General features: G+C 35.2%; 1 protein-coding gene across 2 annotated transcripts; it reads right to left on the bottom strand.

Annotated features, from left to right (window-relative positions):
* Positions 1-1,566: 1,566 nt before the first annotated feature.
* On the bottom strand, positions 1,567-13,397 carry LOC131161428 (V-type proton ATPase subunit D). Of its 2 annotated transcripts, XM_058117177.1 has the most exons (4): positions 13,029-13,271; positions 10,720-10,820; positions 7,349-7,404; positions 1,567-2,673 (listed from the first exon to the last, which is right to left on the bottom strand). In XM_058117177.1, exon 4 carries the CDS (start codon positions 2,654-2,656, stop codon positions 1,871-1,873), a length of 786 nt encoding a protein of 261 aa, XP_057973160.1. In that variant the 5' UTR covers positions 2,657-2,673; positions 7,349-7,404; positions 10,720-10,820; positions 13,029-13,271; the 3' UTR covers positions 1,567-1,870. The 2 variants fall into 2 exon arrangements, with proteins under 2 accessions (XP_057973160.1, XP_057973159.1); XM_058117176.1 differs by lacking the exon at positions 10,720-10,820 and having other exon boundaries at positions 13,029-13,397.
* Between the last annotated feature and the right edge of the window lie 579 nt (positions 13,398-13,976).

Below are 13,976 nucleotides of genomic sequence, written 5' to 3'. Positions count from 1 at the left end.
CTGAAAATGAGTTTAGCCACTTGTGAGCAGCTCAATAGTCAACTCGATAATGCCTTGCTTGAACTTGTTTATTAAGTTAAACAAGTCAAACTTGAACTCAAATTTCGAACTTATCAACTAAACGAGTCAAATTTGATTCGAGTCATACTTGACAAGTTAGACTTGCAAACTGACTCGTTTAGACTCGTCTTCTAGTTCATTTACTAATTCGTTAGTGGCTTGTGAACTAACTCGATATTAATCTCATTAAACATTTGATTTTAAATTTGAAATACATTTTTCTATCTTTATTAAGTATTAAATAATTTGATTAGTTTAGCAATTTGTTTAATTTATTAGTTTAAAATGAGTTTCAGTTGAGTCAAGTTTGAACTTAAACTTAAGCTTGAGCTCAAGCTTTTGAGCTACACTTGAGTTTGACTTATTAATATGAAACGAGCTTTAGTCAAGTCGAACTCAAGCCGAATTTGAGTTGTATGTATGCTAAATGAGTTGAACTTGAACAAAAAACTTCAAACTCTAGTTGAGCTCAAGCCAAACTCGAGTTGGCCACAACTTAACTTGACATGGCTGGACTTTGCTCAACTCGTTTATAGCCCTAGAAATGAGAGGTTCTTGATGTTTTGTTAAACAAGAAAAAATGAATGAAAGTCTTACTAATATTGTCTTAAGATTTTGATAGGCAAAATGTAAAAAACTTTCAACATTGCAAGTGATTGGGGTTACCCCTAAGATCAGCCCAAAGGCTCCCATTGGATTTTTTTTTAACCCCGTCTTTTTTACAATTCACCGACCCCTTTCCTAACGATAGACAAATGTCACACCTGAAATAATGTAAATATAATACGTCATGTACTAGAAATCAAATTCCACATACAACACTTTTGAGTGTTTCGGTTCTTTAAGTTGTAAACTCATCTCTTAATTAACCAGATAATAAGTATATGTTTTTTTACTAATAATTTTGATGCCAATAATGAAATTGATGTCCTCTCTTATTTTTCTTTTTCAAATGAATGGTAATACATGTATTTGTTAATTTGTAGTATGGGCGGATAATAACGTACAAATAATTTATTTTGTTGGGCATTTTATTTATAATAATAGTTCATTCTGTTGTATCACAATGTACAAACAAGATAGAAAAATTTAAATATAAAGTATGTCACAACTATTTTGTACGTTTAGCTTTAATTCTAAGAACATAAACTAAAATTTTTATGTGGAAAATTATATTTTAACATATCCAATTCCTTGCCATAGCATAAATTATTTTAGATTTATCGTATCATTAACACACCAATGTAGGTGCCACCTATTTCAAGTTGAGTCTCACAATTATTATTATTATTATTATTTTCAGTTTAATCTAATAGCATTGGTTAACATCTTGTAAAATACATCTCAATGCTAAAAACTTATGGAAGAAATAACACGGCAAGAAGACAATAACAAAGACAATAAATTCTGAAGTATCAAAAAATTTTCATAATAAAAATAATAGAAATAGAATAGGCACAATAATTTTTTTTGATAATTCATATATATAAAAAGACAGGCATACCATTGCTATAAAAAAGGAAATATTTTATAAATGCATGATAAGAAATAGACAAAATAATTATCATCTTAGAAATGCCTATTCCCAATGTTCTCATCATATTTTATCTTATTCGCGAGAGTATCTATTATGCAAGCCAAAGATAAAATGAAAAAGAATCACAACCCAGCCTCCTATTGGGAGGGAGAGGAAGTAAGATGCGAAGTTGGCTGAAAATACAGAAACAGGCATGAAGCTCCTCTGCTCCAGAACAGAAGCTCCCTATCTACAAACAATCCAACAGTAAAACACACATACCTAAACCTCCAATTAAAAGATAATATCCTCATCCTTCTGCGCAGCAGCAGTTAACAAATTGTGGGCTGAATTTATTGAAATCCCCTTCTTCAAAGATACTTTCTCAGCAAACTGCTCCTCTGCAAATTGGTTGGCAGCTGCACGCTGTCTCTCAATCTCCCTCTTCTTGTAACCCTGTATCTTCTTCAACCTAAAGAAGTCTTCCCTCTCCAGCTCATCCAATTCCCCCTTAATATAGCTAATTGTATTCTCCAGCCTCGGTTTCACCACATTCTCCAGAGCATTAACCCTACGGTTTGTGGTCTTGATTGCTTCGTCGAGGGTTAGAAATGATGTCTGAAGTGAAGCAAGTTCTACAAGAACCTCAATGGCTTTCACATAAGCAGCACGGCACTGTTGAATCTGTTGGCCACCCCTAGCTAACCCGGTCAGGTCATTCTTAGTCTCACCTTCAGTGAAATATTCAAACTTCGGGAGCTTCACACCAGCAACATTCTCTTGTCGGGATCGAACTTTTAGAGATGCATTCTGAACATTCTCAAGCACGACATGCTTGATGTTGTCGCCAGCAACATACTTTGCTTCTGTCAAGGCAAAGGAGGAATTCTTCATGATCTCTCCCATAGACTCTTTTGCAGAGACAATCTTCTTGAGAATTTGTCTGAATTGCACGGTTAAGGCATCACTCTTCTTCTTCAGGAGAGCATGACCTCTTGTAGCACCAACAAGGCGAGCTTTCATAACTCCAAGCATGGTAACAGTAGGAACCACATTCAAGCGCTGGCTTTGGCCAGACATCTTGTCAAATATCCAAGCTTAACAAAAAAAAAACAAAGAATCAATAATCAAATTAAAAAAATATTTTAGATTAAAAAAAAATTAATTAAAAAAGTACAGATTCACAATTTTCATAATTTATACTAAAAGAAAAACAAATGCCAGGTGTTTGTTTGTCATTTGTGCTTCCAAATTTAATATAAAATAACAGAACTCCACAAGCATATCAGTAGTTTCCTAGTCAAATAATCCTGACCTATACTTAAAATTCTCACCTTGCTGCTTCCACACTTATTCCTCCAGTTCCCCCACAACAGCATAAGTATTTAAAAACCTCCATACTATCCAGAATCTAAAACAATAAAATATGATACTGATAAATCTGAAAACTTAGTTGTTGAGTGGAGCACAATCCAACCTAGGGCTGTAGAATACTGCTTATCAACCATCCTACCGATTTACTGATTTCTTCATTAGTTTGGGAATTTACCATTCAAAGAACCATTCAGCACAGCTGGAGATCATTAATATTCTACAGGTGTTAATTTATCTTAAGCTTACATCACAGGTGTTGTATTCTGATTTCTGGGTGTAGGACCAAGATAGTGCCCAGTTTTCAGCTCACAAAAATATACAAAAGGAAATGCAAGACCCACCTAATAGGACAACCATGTTTAATGATTTCTAACTTTGCCAATGCTTTGCTTTCCAGGGAACCCCTACCACAGTCAAATGTTCCTCATCTACTGTTGTTACAGCTAATGCAGCAAGTCCAGAGCTGTATATGATATTTGTTGAATCCCATGCTCCTATGAACATATTATATGTGCATGTGACATTGCCTTATGAATTATGATATTGTAAAGCAAATTGACTGGTATTTTCTCTTCTACAAAAGAGCAAAATGAAGATTGGAGCATTTTTGGTTTTCTTTAGTTCCTTCCTAGTTCTCTTGGAGAATTGCACATCCATAATAGTTGGTATCAAAACAAGTCTCTCATTTGAGAACCAAAATAAGATTGAGATTGTGGGCATCAACACAATTGTGGGAATTCGATTTGGGACAATGAGTAGGGGAAGAATCAAGTTACCTTCGTGTAGCTGTCGGTTTCTTGCTTCCCTCTTCTCATGTGACCTGTTGTGATTAATGGCGCGAAAGTTGACCTATAGCAGACTATCTCATGAAGATCAGGATGCTTGATTATGCCCTCTACCCCAGAGAGGGATGAGGTCGATTTGTGGGAACTAAGATGAGAATACCTTGTGCCTTTGAGGCAAATATTGAGGCCACATAATGGGAGTTGTCCTATTGAGGTTGGCATTGTAGCTCGAATGTTCTTGTGACCTTGCGGTGTCCTAATTCCATAGGTGAAGGGTATACTCTTGAATCTAATGGAGAAGGACAATTGTAGGGAGTTTGGCCAAGGGTGTCTCTCACTGAACTTGGGAAGTTCAACCCCAAGGAGAGAGGTGACATTCTTGAATCTGTGACGAAGAATGAGTTGTGAACACCCTGGACAGATAGTCCACAAGCCACACAAGTGTGGCTCTGAGTTGGTCACAAGTAATGAATAGCCAGTGGGGATGAGCTCAAAGGACTTCAATGTAACCCTCAGATGTTCTGATGTGAAGACTGCCTTTTTGGAATTGGCGATTAAGCACATTGGCGCCATTGGCTTTTCGGCCTATCATGATCCATGCATTTGGGCATTAGGATGTGATTTGCCAAAGGGCATATAAGCCATGTTGCCAGTGGGCACATGAGTTGTTATGGCTAGAAGGCCTTTGTTGTTTGTTGTTTGTTGTTGTTGTGCGAGTTCATTATGCACAATTAAGCCAGAGAGCAAGTTATTCAGTTGAACGCTTGAGTTCGAGCAATGAGTGAGCCAAAGGGCAGTGGCAACTGATAGTTAGCCACCATGGACTGCCGTTAAAGATTGGGTTGTCAGAGCACAAGAAAATGTGATTATTCAGCATCTGTTTGGAATGAGATTTGTATGTCAGGACATGGAAGCTCCATAATGATTTTAAGTATCAACACTTTGAGGTATGATCTAAGCTTGAGTCTTGAGGACTTGAGGAAGTTCAAGTATTTACCTTGTGGCTGAATTTAAGACCAGATGGTTAACTTTGGAATTGTGTTGATTCATGAAGATAATGGGTACACTTCATGAACTTCGGGTGACGTAAGATGTTAAACCTGTATTTGAGATTGGTTAAGTTTCGAGAGATTCCAGGATTCATCTTGGAGTTGTGTCTTGTAAGACCCCAGGGTGGATATCCACCTTTGGAACATAATGTTATGTTCGAACTTCGATGTTTACCGGGTTGGATATCCACTAGTATGTGGGGCTGTTAGAATTAAAGAACCTTGGGAATGTGGATTCTCCTTGAAGTGTAAGGTTGGAATCGAGCCTTTGGGACGCTTTGCTGCAAGAAGGAAGTTGACATCAACCTCCATAATATTGTACCACATCAGTGTGCCAGAATTGGGCTACAAAGGAATCAAGATCAGAATGAGATTTTGGGTATATTGTTCCTTAGGCTGGACTAAGTTGTGTTTCAGTTGGGTTTGGCTTTGGGGAAGGACTTTATCTTGAGGGAACAGATGTGGAATCTTCTTCACACTAGTGAGAGTTTGAGTTTTCAGAGTCAAGGATGAAATGCAGATCCATATCAAGGATTTGTGAAGTACAGTTCTGGAAAGAGAGTTAGCTAATCTGCAGAACTGAGGGTATGTTAGATGTTTGTCATCTTACGGTTAAGCTTTCACATTAGAAAAGCGAAATCTCGAGTAGAATAAAGATCAGAGTCTAGTTATCAAAGGAAGCTGAACACCGATTTTGATCTAAGTTGGGATGAGGACCATGCGTTCAAGGATGTGTTCCACAAGCACCTTCGGATTAGATCTATATTGTGATCAAAGACAAGCCTGGATACTAAGAAGAGTTAGATCTTTGGACTGTGGATATTATGAAGCCTCCTACTTTGGGTTTCTGAGAATGTTACTGGAAGTCAGATAAGCATTTTAATCAACAAGGGTGTTGAGACAATGAGGTTTTTTTCTTTTTTTTGGGGGGGGGGGGGAGTCACAATCTTACAATCTTGGAACCATGAGGCATGGCTTTGGGCTTGTTGGTCTGCCTTGGAGGGAATTTTGGTTAACATGTACTCAATTATAGAGTTGTCACGGGGATGGATTCAGTATGTCCCTATGACGTTGTAGCGGATCCAGACAATCTTGATGATGGTATCCTCGAGCTAAGATGTATGATCATTAGATCCTTGGTGGTTAGTGGTATGTGAATGAAAATGCTTCATCAGAGACTTTACTTTTGGGGTAACATCAGGTGAGCAGCACACCTCTCCGGTATCCTATTGGGTACTAAGATAGCACCCTAAGGAGAGCTCAAAGCCAAGCTCTTAACATCCTTGAGGGGTGTCTTAGGTTTTCATGTGGGATTGGGAGTCCCATGGAAGATCCATTTGAGACTGAGGTACTCTCAGCCCAAAGGTTGTGATGTTCGCGTTTATTGGTCGTTGGCTATACTGTTGGGCGATGTCATCTCAAACCTGGTTGGATCATCAAAAAATGGTAAACCTTCATATGTATTTGCTCGAGTAGCGTATGGTCACTTCCTTTAGCACCAGCTAGTGAGTAGTAAGAGATAGATATTTTGACACGAGGATTGTGCTACGGAGATGAGAGTGACCCTGGGTTCTGTTGGAATGTAAGTTTTAACTCCCTGACCATTCGAAACACGATTCCTCAGTGTTGACCTCAGCTGGGACAAGGGCTTCTAAGCTATGAGACTTGACTACTAAGTTGGACCTTGGAATGGTTCCATGGACAAGGATGAGTACGACTGGCCAGGACTTGGTGTAGTTTTGTCATTGCACGGACATGATTCCATCACACTTTAGGCAGATCAAGACAGGGGTGATTCCTTGTTGCCTTAGAAAACTGCACATCCATGACACAATGCATGTGTCCCGAACTCGCAAGTATAAAAAACATGTTTGCATAATTCAATATTTGAAATTAACATATTTATATCAGAGAAAAGATAGCTTGATAAAATCTTGCCAAGATTCCCCACACCATGCCCAATATTCACTCTACATTCCATGTAACTCTAGTGTGACAAATTAATTTTGAAAACTAGCCTTGATTTATGCAAAAAATGGTTGTACTTCACTCTCATCCTCTCTAGACCATACCTTTTGCCAACTTCAAACAATTCATTATCCATTTCTTCCAAGTCAACATTCTTAAAACTAGGTGCATGGTTTGGATCATTTCTCATTCTCATGTAGCATTTGTATAAATGCATATTCATTTTTAACTTTCCTCCATGGGATGACCCATATGTAAGTCAAAACCGTGACATAAAACTGATTATTAATTCACTAATACAAATGTAACTAAAAAATATAGGTGTGTATTCCAATAAAACAGGAAAAAACAATCACAAACCAGTTGCAAGAAAACAACAGCAATAGCATACTTGCCAATAGCTGAGAATTCAATATAGAAAACAACCAAGTAGACTAGTATAAAGCTATCTATGGGCAGAACACTAGCACTGACTGAGCCAAAATGGCCGAAATGAAATACACACAAAACAATGCCAAAAGGACAAATTTTAATGAATAATTATCATGCAAACTAAAAGTTCTACAAAATTGAAACCAAATATTTTGTAACTAAACCTCAATTTCTTGTGGCTTCAGCCTAAACTGCAATTGCCAAAGCCTCCTTCAAATTGCTGCAAAAATAGAATGGCAGGATTAGAACACCTAAGCAAGAGAGTATCTTCAAAAATAACAAATCAATGAGTACTAAAAGAACTTTGAAATGCATACTCATATCTGGATTACATAGGAAAGGCCAGAAAGGTTCAAGCATTATTAACGACTATGAAATCATAAATAAGAGCAGCAGCACTCCATTAGTAATGTCAATAGACAGTAATAACTATGAAATCAAGAATTCATGATTTTCTTAGATAATAGTTATTGTTATTTTCCTGTGACAAAACCCAAGCACATAAATTTTTTTGCTTGGTTTTTTGCTTGTGATGTCTGTTGGCCTTACAAGGCTTAACATCTTGTTTTGATGCTACCAAACAAGTGAAACTTAACATATTTGGTTAAGTGATGTCATTTCAGGATTCAATGATGAATGCAAGGTCAAGTGTTCAGAAGGATTCATGAAAGCTTATATTTCAAAGACGGATGATCAATATAAAGCTTAAAAGCATGGATTCAAAAATGGATTTAAAGATAAAACTTGAAGATCATGAGAGCATGAGGATTAAAAAGAACTTGATAAAAGCTCAAATAGAGATGAAGCAAGCATAAAGACCTCAAGGAATTCAAGAATCGAAAATTTGAAAGAATCTATAGAAAATTTCATGTAAGTATTTCAAAATAATTTCAATATGGATGCATGAAACTCTTAGGTTAATTTCTTGGACCTAGATGCCTTTTAACATACTTGAAAAATATTTTTATAAGGTAAAAAATTGTTTCAAAAAGGTTAGAATCATTTTTAGAATGAAAAACACCAAAAAAAGGATTTTCCAAATGCTGTTAATTTTTCTACATACGCATTGAGGTGCATTTTTCTCTATCAAAAACTCTTTATTTTAAAATGTGTTCAACATGAAAGTTGTGGGATTTTCTCTTAGCTTTCGTTTGACACCAAGCTCGTCAAATTTGGAGTTACACAGAAAAAGTTATGACCAAAAGACTGAAAGATGCTCGAAGCTGACAGCTTGACAGTCGCCTGTCCATGTTCTTACAGGCAACTGCCAGTGAAATTTGAGGCATCCGTCCGTGTTCAGTCAGGCGATTGACACCCTACTGCCCCTTTAAATTAACTAGACAGGCGACTACCCAAAAAGGGACAGTCAACTGTCACGCAACAATTTTTAAATTTTTATAACGGATAAATTTTTTAAATAAGGTTGCTTGGGGCTCAAACTTTGTGAAAACTTGGGGAATACTCCCAAATCACTTGGGGATCAAGTTAAACACCTTTTAAAGTCTATAAATAAGTCTCAAGATCATTGAATTAATTACCAAGAATTCAATTCAGCAATAAAAATCTCTCTCAATTGCTCTAAAATTCTCAAGGCTCTCTCTTGCTCTCAACTTGCACAAAGCTTACTGAGTTCTTGCTGATTCTTACTCACCAATCTTGTGCTACAAATTCTAAATCTTTCAATCATTGAAAGAATTAATTGGTGATATACTCCCTTAAGCTTCAAGTTATATTCCATATTGTTATTTACTTTGAAGTATATTATAGTGTTGAATTGTTGTACTAATCAGTTATATTTGAGAGTATTCTTTGTACGTCTATTTGATTTGTATCTTGTAAATATTGACGGTTCAAGGTTGTTTGGATCGTTGGCTAAGCGAGGGGATATCGCTTAGAGAGGCGGGCTCTAGCCTAATTGAAGGAGTGATCGAACGAGGGTACATTGTTTGGAGAGGAGGGCTCTAACCTTTTGAAGGAGTATGTAATCGGTATTATTTCGCCCGATAAAGGAACTGATTTTAGTGAATCCTTTGGTGGTTTGCCAAAGACGAGGACGTAGGCTGGATATAAACCAAACCTTGTAAAAATCCCGATCTCACTCTCTCTTTCTCTTACTCTTTATTTTCAGCACATATAAATTGCGTGCATGGTTTAATTGGTAATCATATATACTATGTACATTTGAAAATCAAGTAAACTTAAAGTCTAATTTTGATTTGGGTTGCGAAAATCGAAAGGGAGTGTGTTGGTTAAACCATATTTTGTGAAAACCATAAGGGAGTATGTTACTTGGTTAAATTAACTGAGAGTTTATTTGAATTTTGAATATTGGGAAGAGTGTGAATATTGTGTTGATTGAGAAAACTAATTCATTATCAAAGGGATTGTATTAACATACAGGGCTGCAAACAAACAAAAGCTAAAATTTTGTATCTTATATATCTTGGTTTGAATATTGTGCTTGATTGGTTAATTAGTTTGGTTGATTCATTGATTACTTGTTTGGTTAAGCGATAGTATTATGGATTAAAAGAACTAAGTTCTTGTGTGATTGGTAAATTAAACAAACAAGTCAAGAATTGGTTAAAATAAATAAAAAGAAGTCTTCAAAGGAATTAAAAGAAAATTTTAAAATCCAATTCACCCCCCCCTCTTGGGACTACACCTTGCTTTTCAATGTCATTGTGATTTCACAAGAACTTTGATTATTTTTAAATTTGAAACCAAATGAACCAACAAAATAACAATCCTGCATTCAGAAGACAGATTTTTCAAGTGTTTCAAAACCAAATGAATTAATGAAATTTATGATTTTGAACCATGTCATTCTTTTCTATCTTACGCATAATTTACAACATATTATAATTTTAAGAAAAAAATTTACAAAATCTTGTTCAATGGATAAAACTAAATCAAGAGTTTGTTCAATGAACTAAATAAATTCAGAAGTTTGCTTAAACAGTTCTGAAACTCCTGGAATTTTGAAGATTCAAAATTTTGTACCAAATACAGCTTATTGGAATCAAGCATACCAAAATGCAAACGACCCTTCCAATTTTGGTTTCAAATTCATAAGAAAATCAATAATAATCAAGCAGACCGTATACAAAATCCTATGCAAAAAGGAAAATTTAATCAAATTAAACTAAGCAAGATACTAGTTATTATTAGGTGCAACTTAGATGAGCAAAAAAGAAATGAAATCTAAATCTGATCAGATCATATTTGTCCAACAAGAGAGAGAGAGAGAGAGAGAAGCATTGAAGAGGCTTGAAGAAATTTCGTCCTTCTAGGCACGATTCATTAAGAAAAAACAACTAACTAGGATACCATATAGAAAATCTCTACCAGAGATTGAAGATCACAACCAGGTGAAGCGTGATCGACCTCTAGAGATAGAGAGATAAAGAGGGACGATTGGAGCAAGAAACCGAAAGAAAAGCGATTGCATAGGAGGTTGAAGAAATGTCGGTCTTCAGGTCAGATTCATAAAGTAAAAATCCACAAACTCAAAAATTATACATGAAAAATTTACCAAATGTGGAAGACCTCCACTATCCGATGTGCAAGTGCGAGGTCCATCAACTGTCAAAGAGAAACGAATGCAGACGGGGAACTTAGCTCTGAAGGGCAAAACTGTCATTATGAAAAATTGAACAATAATGCCCGTTAGATTTTTGCAACATGTCCCGCTGCAAGAGTTTGATTTTAGAATTCTATTTCATTTCTGAACAGGGCTCCCCAGAATGGAGGATTTCCCATATATTACCTACTATTGCCCACACAGTCATGCCCTAAATAGATCAAAACAAACAGAAGAACATGTTTCTAGTTCCAATCCTGATCACACGGCCTGGACTATAGCAAGCAGCAACGAAGAGATCAATAGCGGGAGTGGTTCTGCTAGTGATAGTGTTCGGGCAATCGTGAAGGCTGCAGTGGAGATGGCAATAGGAAGCAAAAGGGTAACATCAGAGGATTTAGTTGGTTAAAAGGCAAATTTGCGTGAACTTGTGTAGAGTGAGTGTTCATTTTTTTCCCTTGGATTGTCTGCAGTTGTTTGTGCTTAGGTGATATCAATGGGATATGATGACAGGTTCTGTTTTACTTCGTCCGGTACAACAGAAACTTGAGGGATTTCTTGCACAAGAAACTTTTTTGATATATAATTTAGTATAGGTTACTGGCGTGGGCATTTTTTGGCAAGAAAGCAAGGAATTTCAACTTCCACATGTCCAATCAATAGATCAATTCCCAGCAACGGATAAATTAAGCTATGTTCGGTAGCCGAAAACACGTTGAAGGGGAAAAAAAAAGATTGGGACAAAACTTCCTTCTTGTGAAAAAGAAATGGAAAAAGGAAGATTTGTGATGACGAAAAAGACGAGGAAGAAGAAAAAAAAGTTTTTGGTAGCATTGCCTTGGAAGATGAGAGAGAAGGTTCTTGATCAGCTAGAACAAGAGACTGAGGAAAAGGAGGAGAAGAAGTGTGTGTGTGTGTGTGTGAGAGAGAGAGAGAGAGAGATCTGCACAAATAGACAATGAGGGGAACAATAGCATACTTAAGATTTAATTTATATGGATTTGGTTTTTGGATTTAAAATCCAGCCCTAGGCTTTGAATTATTTTTATGGATTTGGATCCTAAAGTATTTCACTTGGAATGCTCCTAAATAATGGATTTGAAATTGAGGCTTTTAAATCCAAATTCAAACCTCTAAATTTAGGGATCCAAACAGATTATATGTTCTTGTTTAGATTTCTTGGCATGATCTATAAAAAATAAAACTAAAAATAAAAATTACATTCTTAATCCAATAAAATAAAGATATCTTGTGATTCATAGATACTAATTTTAACATATGTTTGGTTTGCGAATAAAATTGACCCCACTATAAGTAATCAAAAACTATCCTGAATTGCTTCTTAAAATTCACTTAAATAGTTACCAAAAAAATAGCTATGAAAAAACATTTCTTGTAATAAGTGTGTTGTAATACAAATCAAACACCACTTTTTTAGTAAAAGTGTTGATTTTAAGTGATAAATTTTGTAAGCATTTTTTTAACGTGCTCCCAAACAGGGCTAAGCAAGTTAAATCAGCTCATGAAGCTTGACTCGATTCTACTCTCAACTCAACTCTATTAAAATTTGAACTCAGATTGACTACTCAAATTTGAGTTTTCCAATACTGCTTAAGAATCTAGTCAATCTTAATTGAACTTTTGTTAATTATTTTTTGCCCTTAAATTATGAAAATCTCAAGTTCAACAATTATAAAATTAATCATTTTTTTGTTGAATTTTGAACTTAAAGTATAAGTCTATAAAAGTAGTTGAAAGAGGAGGAAAGTTTGAAGTAATGAATGATCTCAGAAACTTCAAAGAGGAAAACCATATGATCCCCAAGAAGCTCAAGCCTGAACAATTGACAAAAGAATTCTAATGACTCGAGGAATTCCTCAGACTAGTGGGAATCTAAAAGGTACAAAAAGTTATGACTTCATGTTTGATTTATATGAATGAAATGGGTATGAGAAAGAAATGGAATGGAAATTTGAATAAAAATCATGACAAAATCAAGTCGATAAATTGGATTCCATCCTCCCCAAATTTCATTTCATTCCATACATGGTTCAATTCCAACAGTGCAAAACTGGTCCTTCGGAGAAGCAGCAGCAATACTTTCTACCCAAAAAACAGGAAGTAAAAGAAAAGAACATGTGTTCATACGAGCCATTTCCATTCAGAGGGTCTGGGATCGGGAAATCGAAAAAATGATTGACTAGATCTACAAAACAAACAACGCTACAAAAATTTAAACATCATGAAAAATCGAGTCGTACCTGGAAAAAAATCGGAGAGAGGAACTCGAAATTAGGGTTTTGATCTTTCGAGAAAAACGGAAGTCGGAGACAATGGAAAAAGGTGAGGAGAGGAGAGCAAGCGAGGATTTGGGGTCTTCTTTAACGGCCTTTTAGCGAGTGCGATCCGTGTGATGGTAATTTCAATATTGAGAGTAGCTACTGAGAGTCGGAGATCCTGAATAATCACTCCATATTTTCCTTCTCCGGCATAAAGAAATAACAAATAAAAATTTCTTTCACTTATTTTCCCTTCAACCACGTTCAATATTAATTTTTTTAAAATTTATTTAGTATCATTACTATTTTCTATTTCTATTCCATTGATTGTAAAAATATGTTTATTTCTATTGTTAGTTTTTGTTTCCATTGCCGATTTTTATTTGTTCGTCAAAAAATTAAAAATTAGATTTTATGATTTTCAATTATTTTGGTAGCTAGAATTTTTAATATCTAAAAATAATTTTTTAAATTAAATTAATCATTTTATACATTTTTAAACTAAAATAAAAATTAAATAATTATGTGAATTTAAATATATTTCAAAGAAATATATGCATAAATTTTAAATAATAATAATAAATTCAATTACAAAATATTTTTACTATTTTTCAATTGTCATATCTAATAAATTTCATTTATTGTGTTTGCATACGTAACTAATTTTAGTCAATTAGAGCTTATAATTTAAAAATCATGTTTCACATCCCATTAATTCCCATACATTGAAGATCCCCCACCATTCCTTCCTGACTTGAGAATCAATCAACTAAAATGACAATACATGTTAACAAGTCAAATGATTGTCAATAAAAAAATAAATCGTGATGCTATTCATTTCTTCATCCTCTTGGACAACACAATAATCATCATTTGAATCATCTTTGAACTAATTCTTCCACTTCTTGGACTTCTTCTTCTTTGAAAAAA

Source organism: Malania oleifera, chromosome 8, assembly GCF_029873635.1.
Source record: "Malania oleifera isolate guangnan ecotype guangnan chromosome 8, ASM2987363v1, whole genome shotgun sequence".
Lineage (NCBI taxonomy): Eukaryota > Viridiplantae > Streptophyta > Magnoliopsida > Santalales > Ximeniaceae > Malania > Malania oleifera.
This window is presented reverse-complemented; position numbering and strand designations above follow the sequence as displayed.

Excerpts from the sequence above, each read along its gene's own strand:
- LOC131161428 (XM_058117176.1), bottom strand. The coding sequence starts at position 2,656 with ATGTCTGGCCAAAGCCAGCGCTTGAATGTGGTTCCTACTGTTACCATG.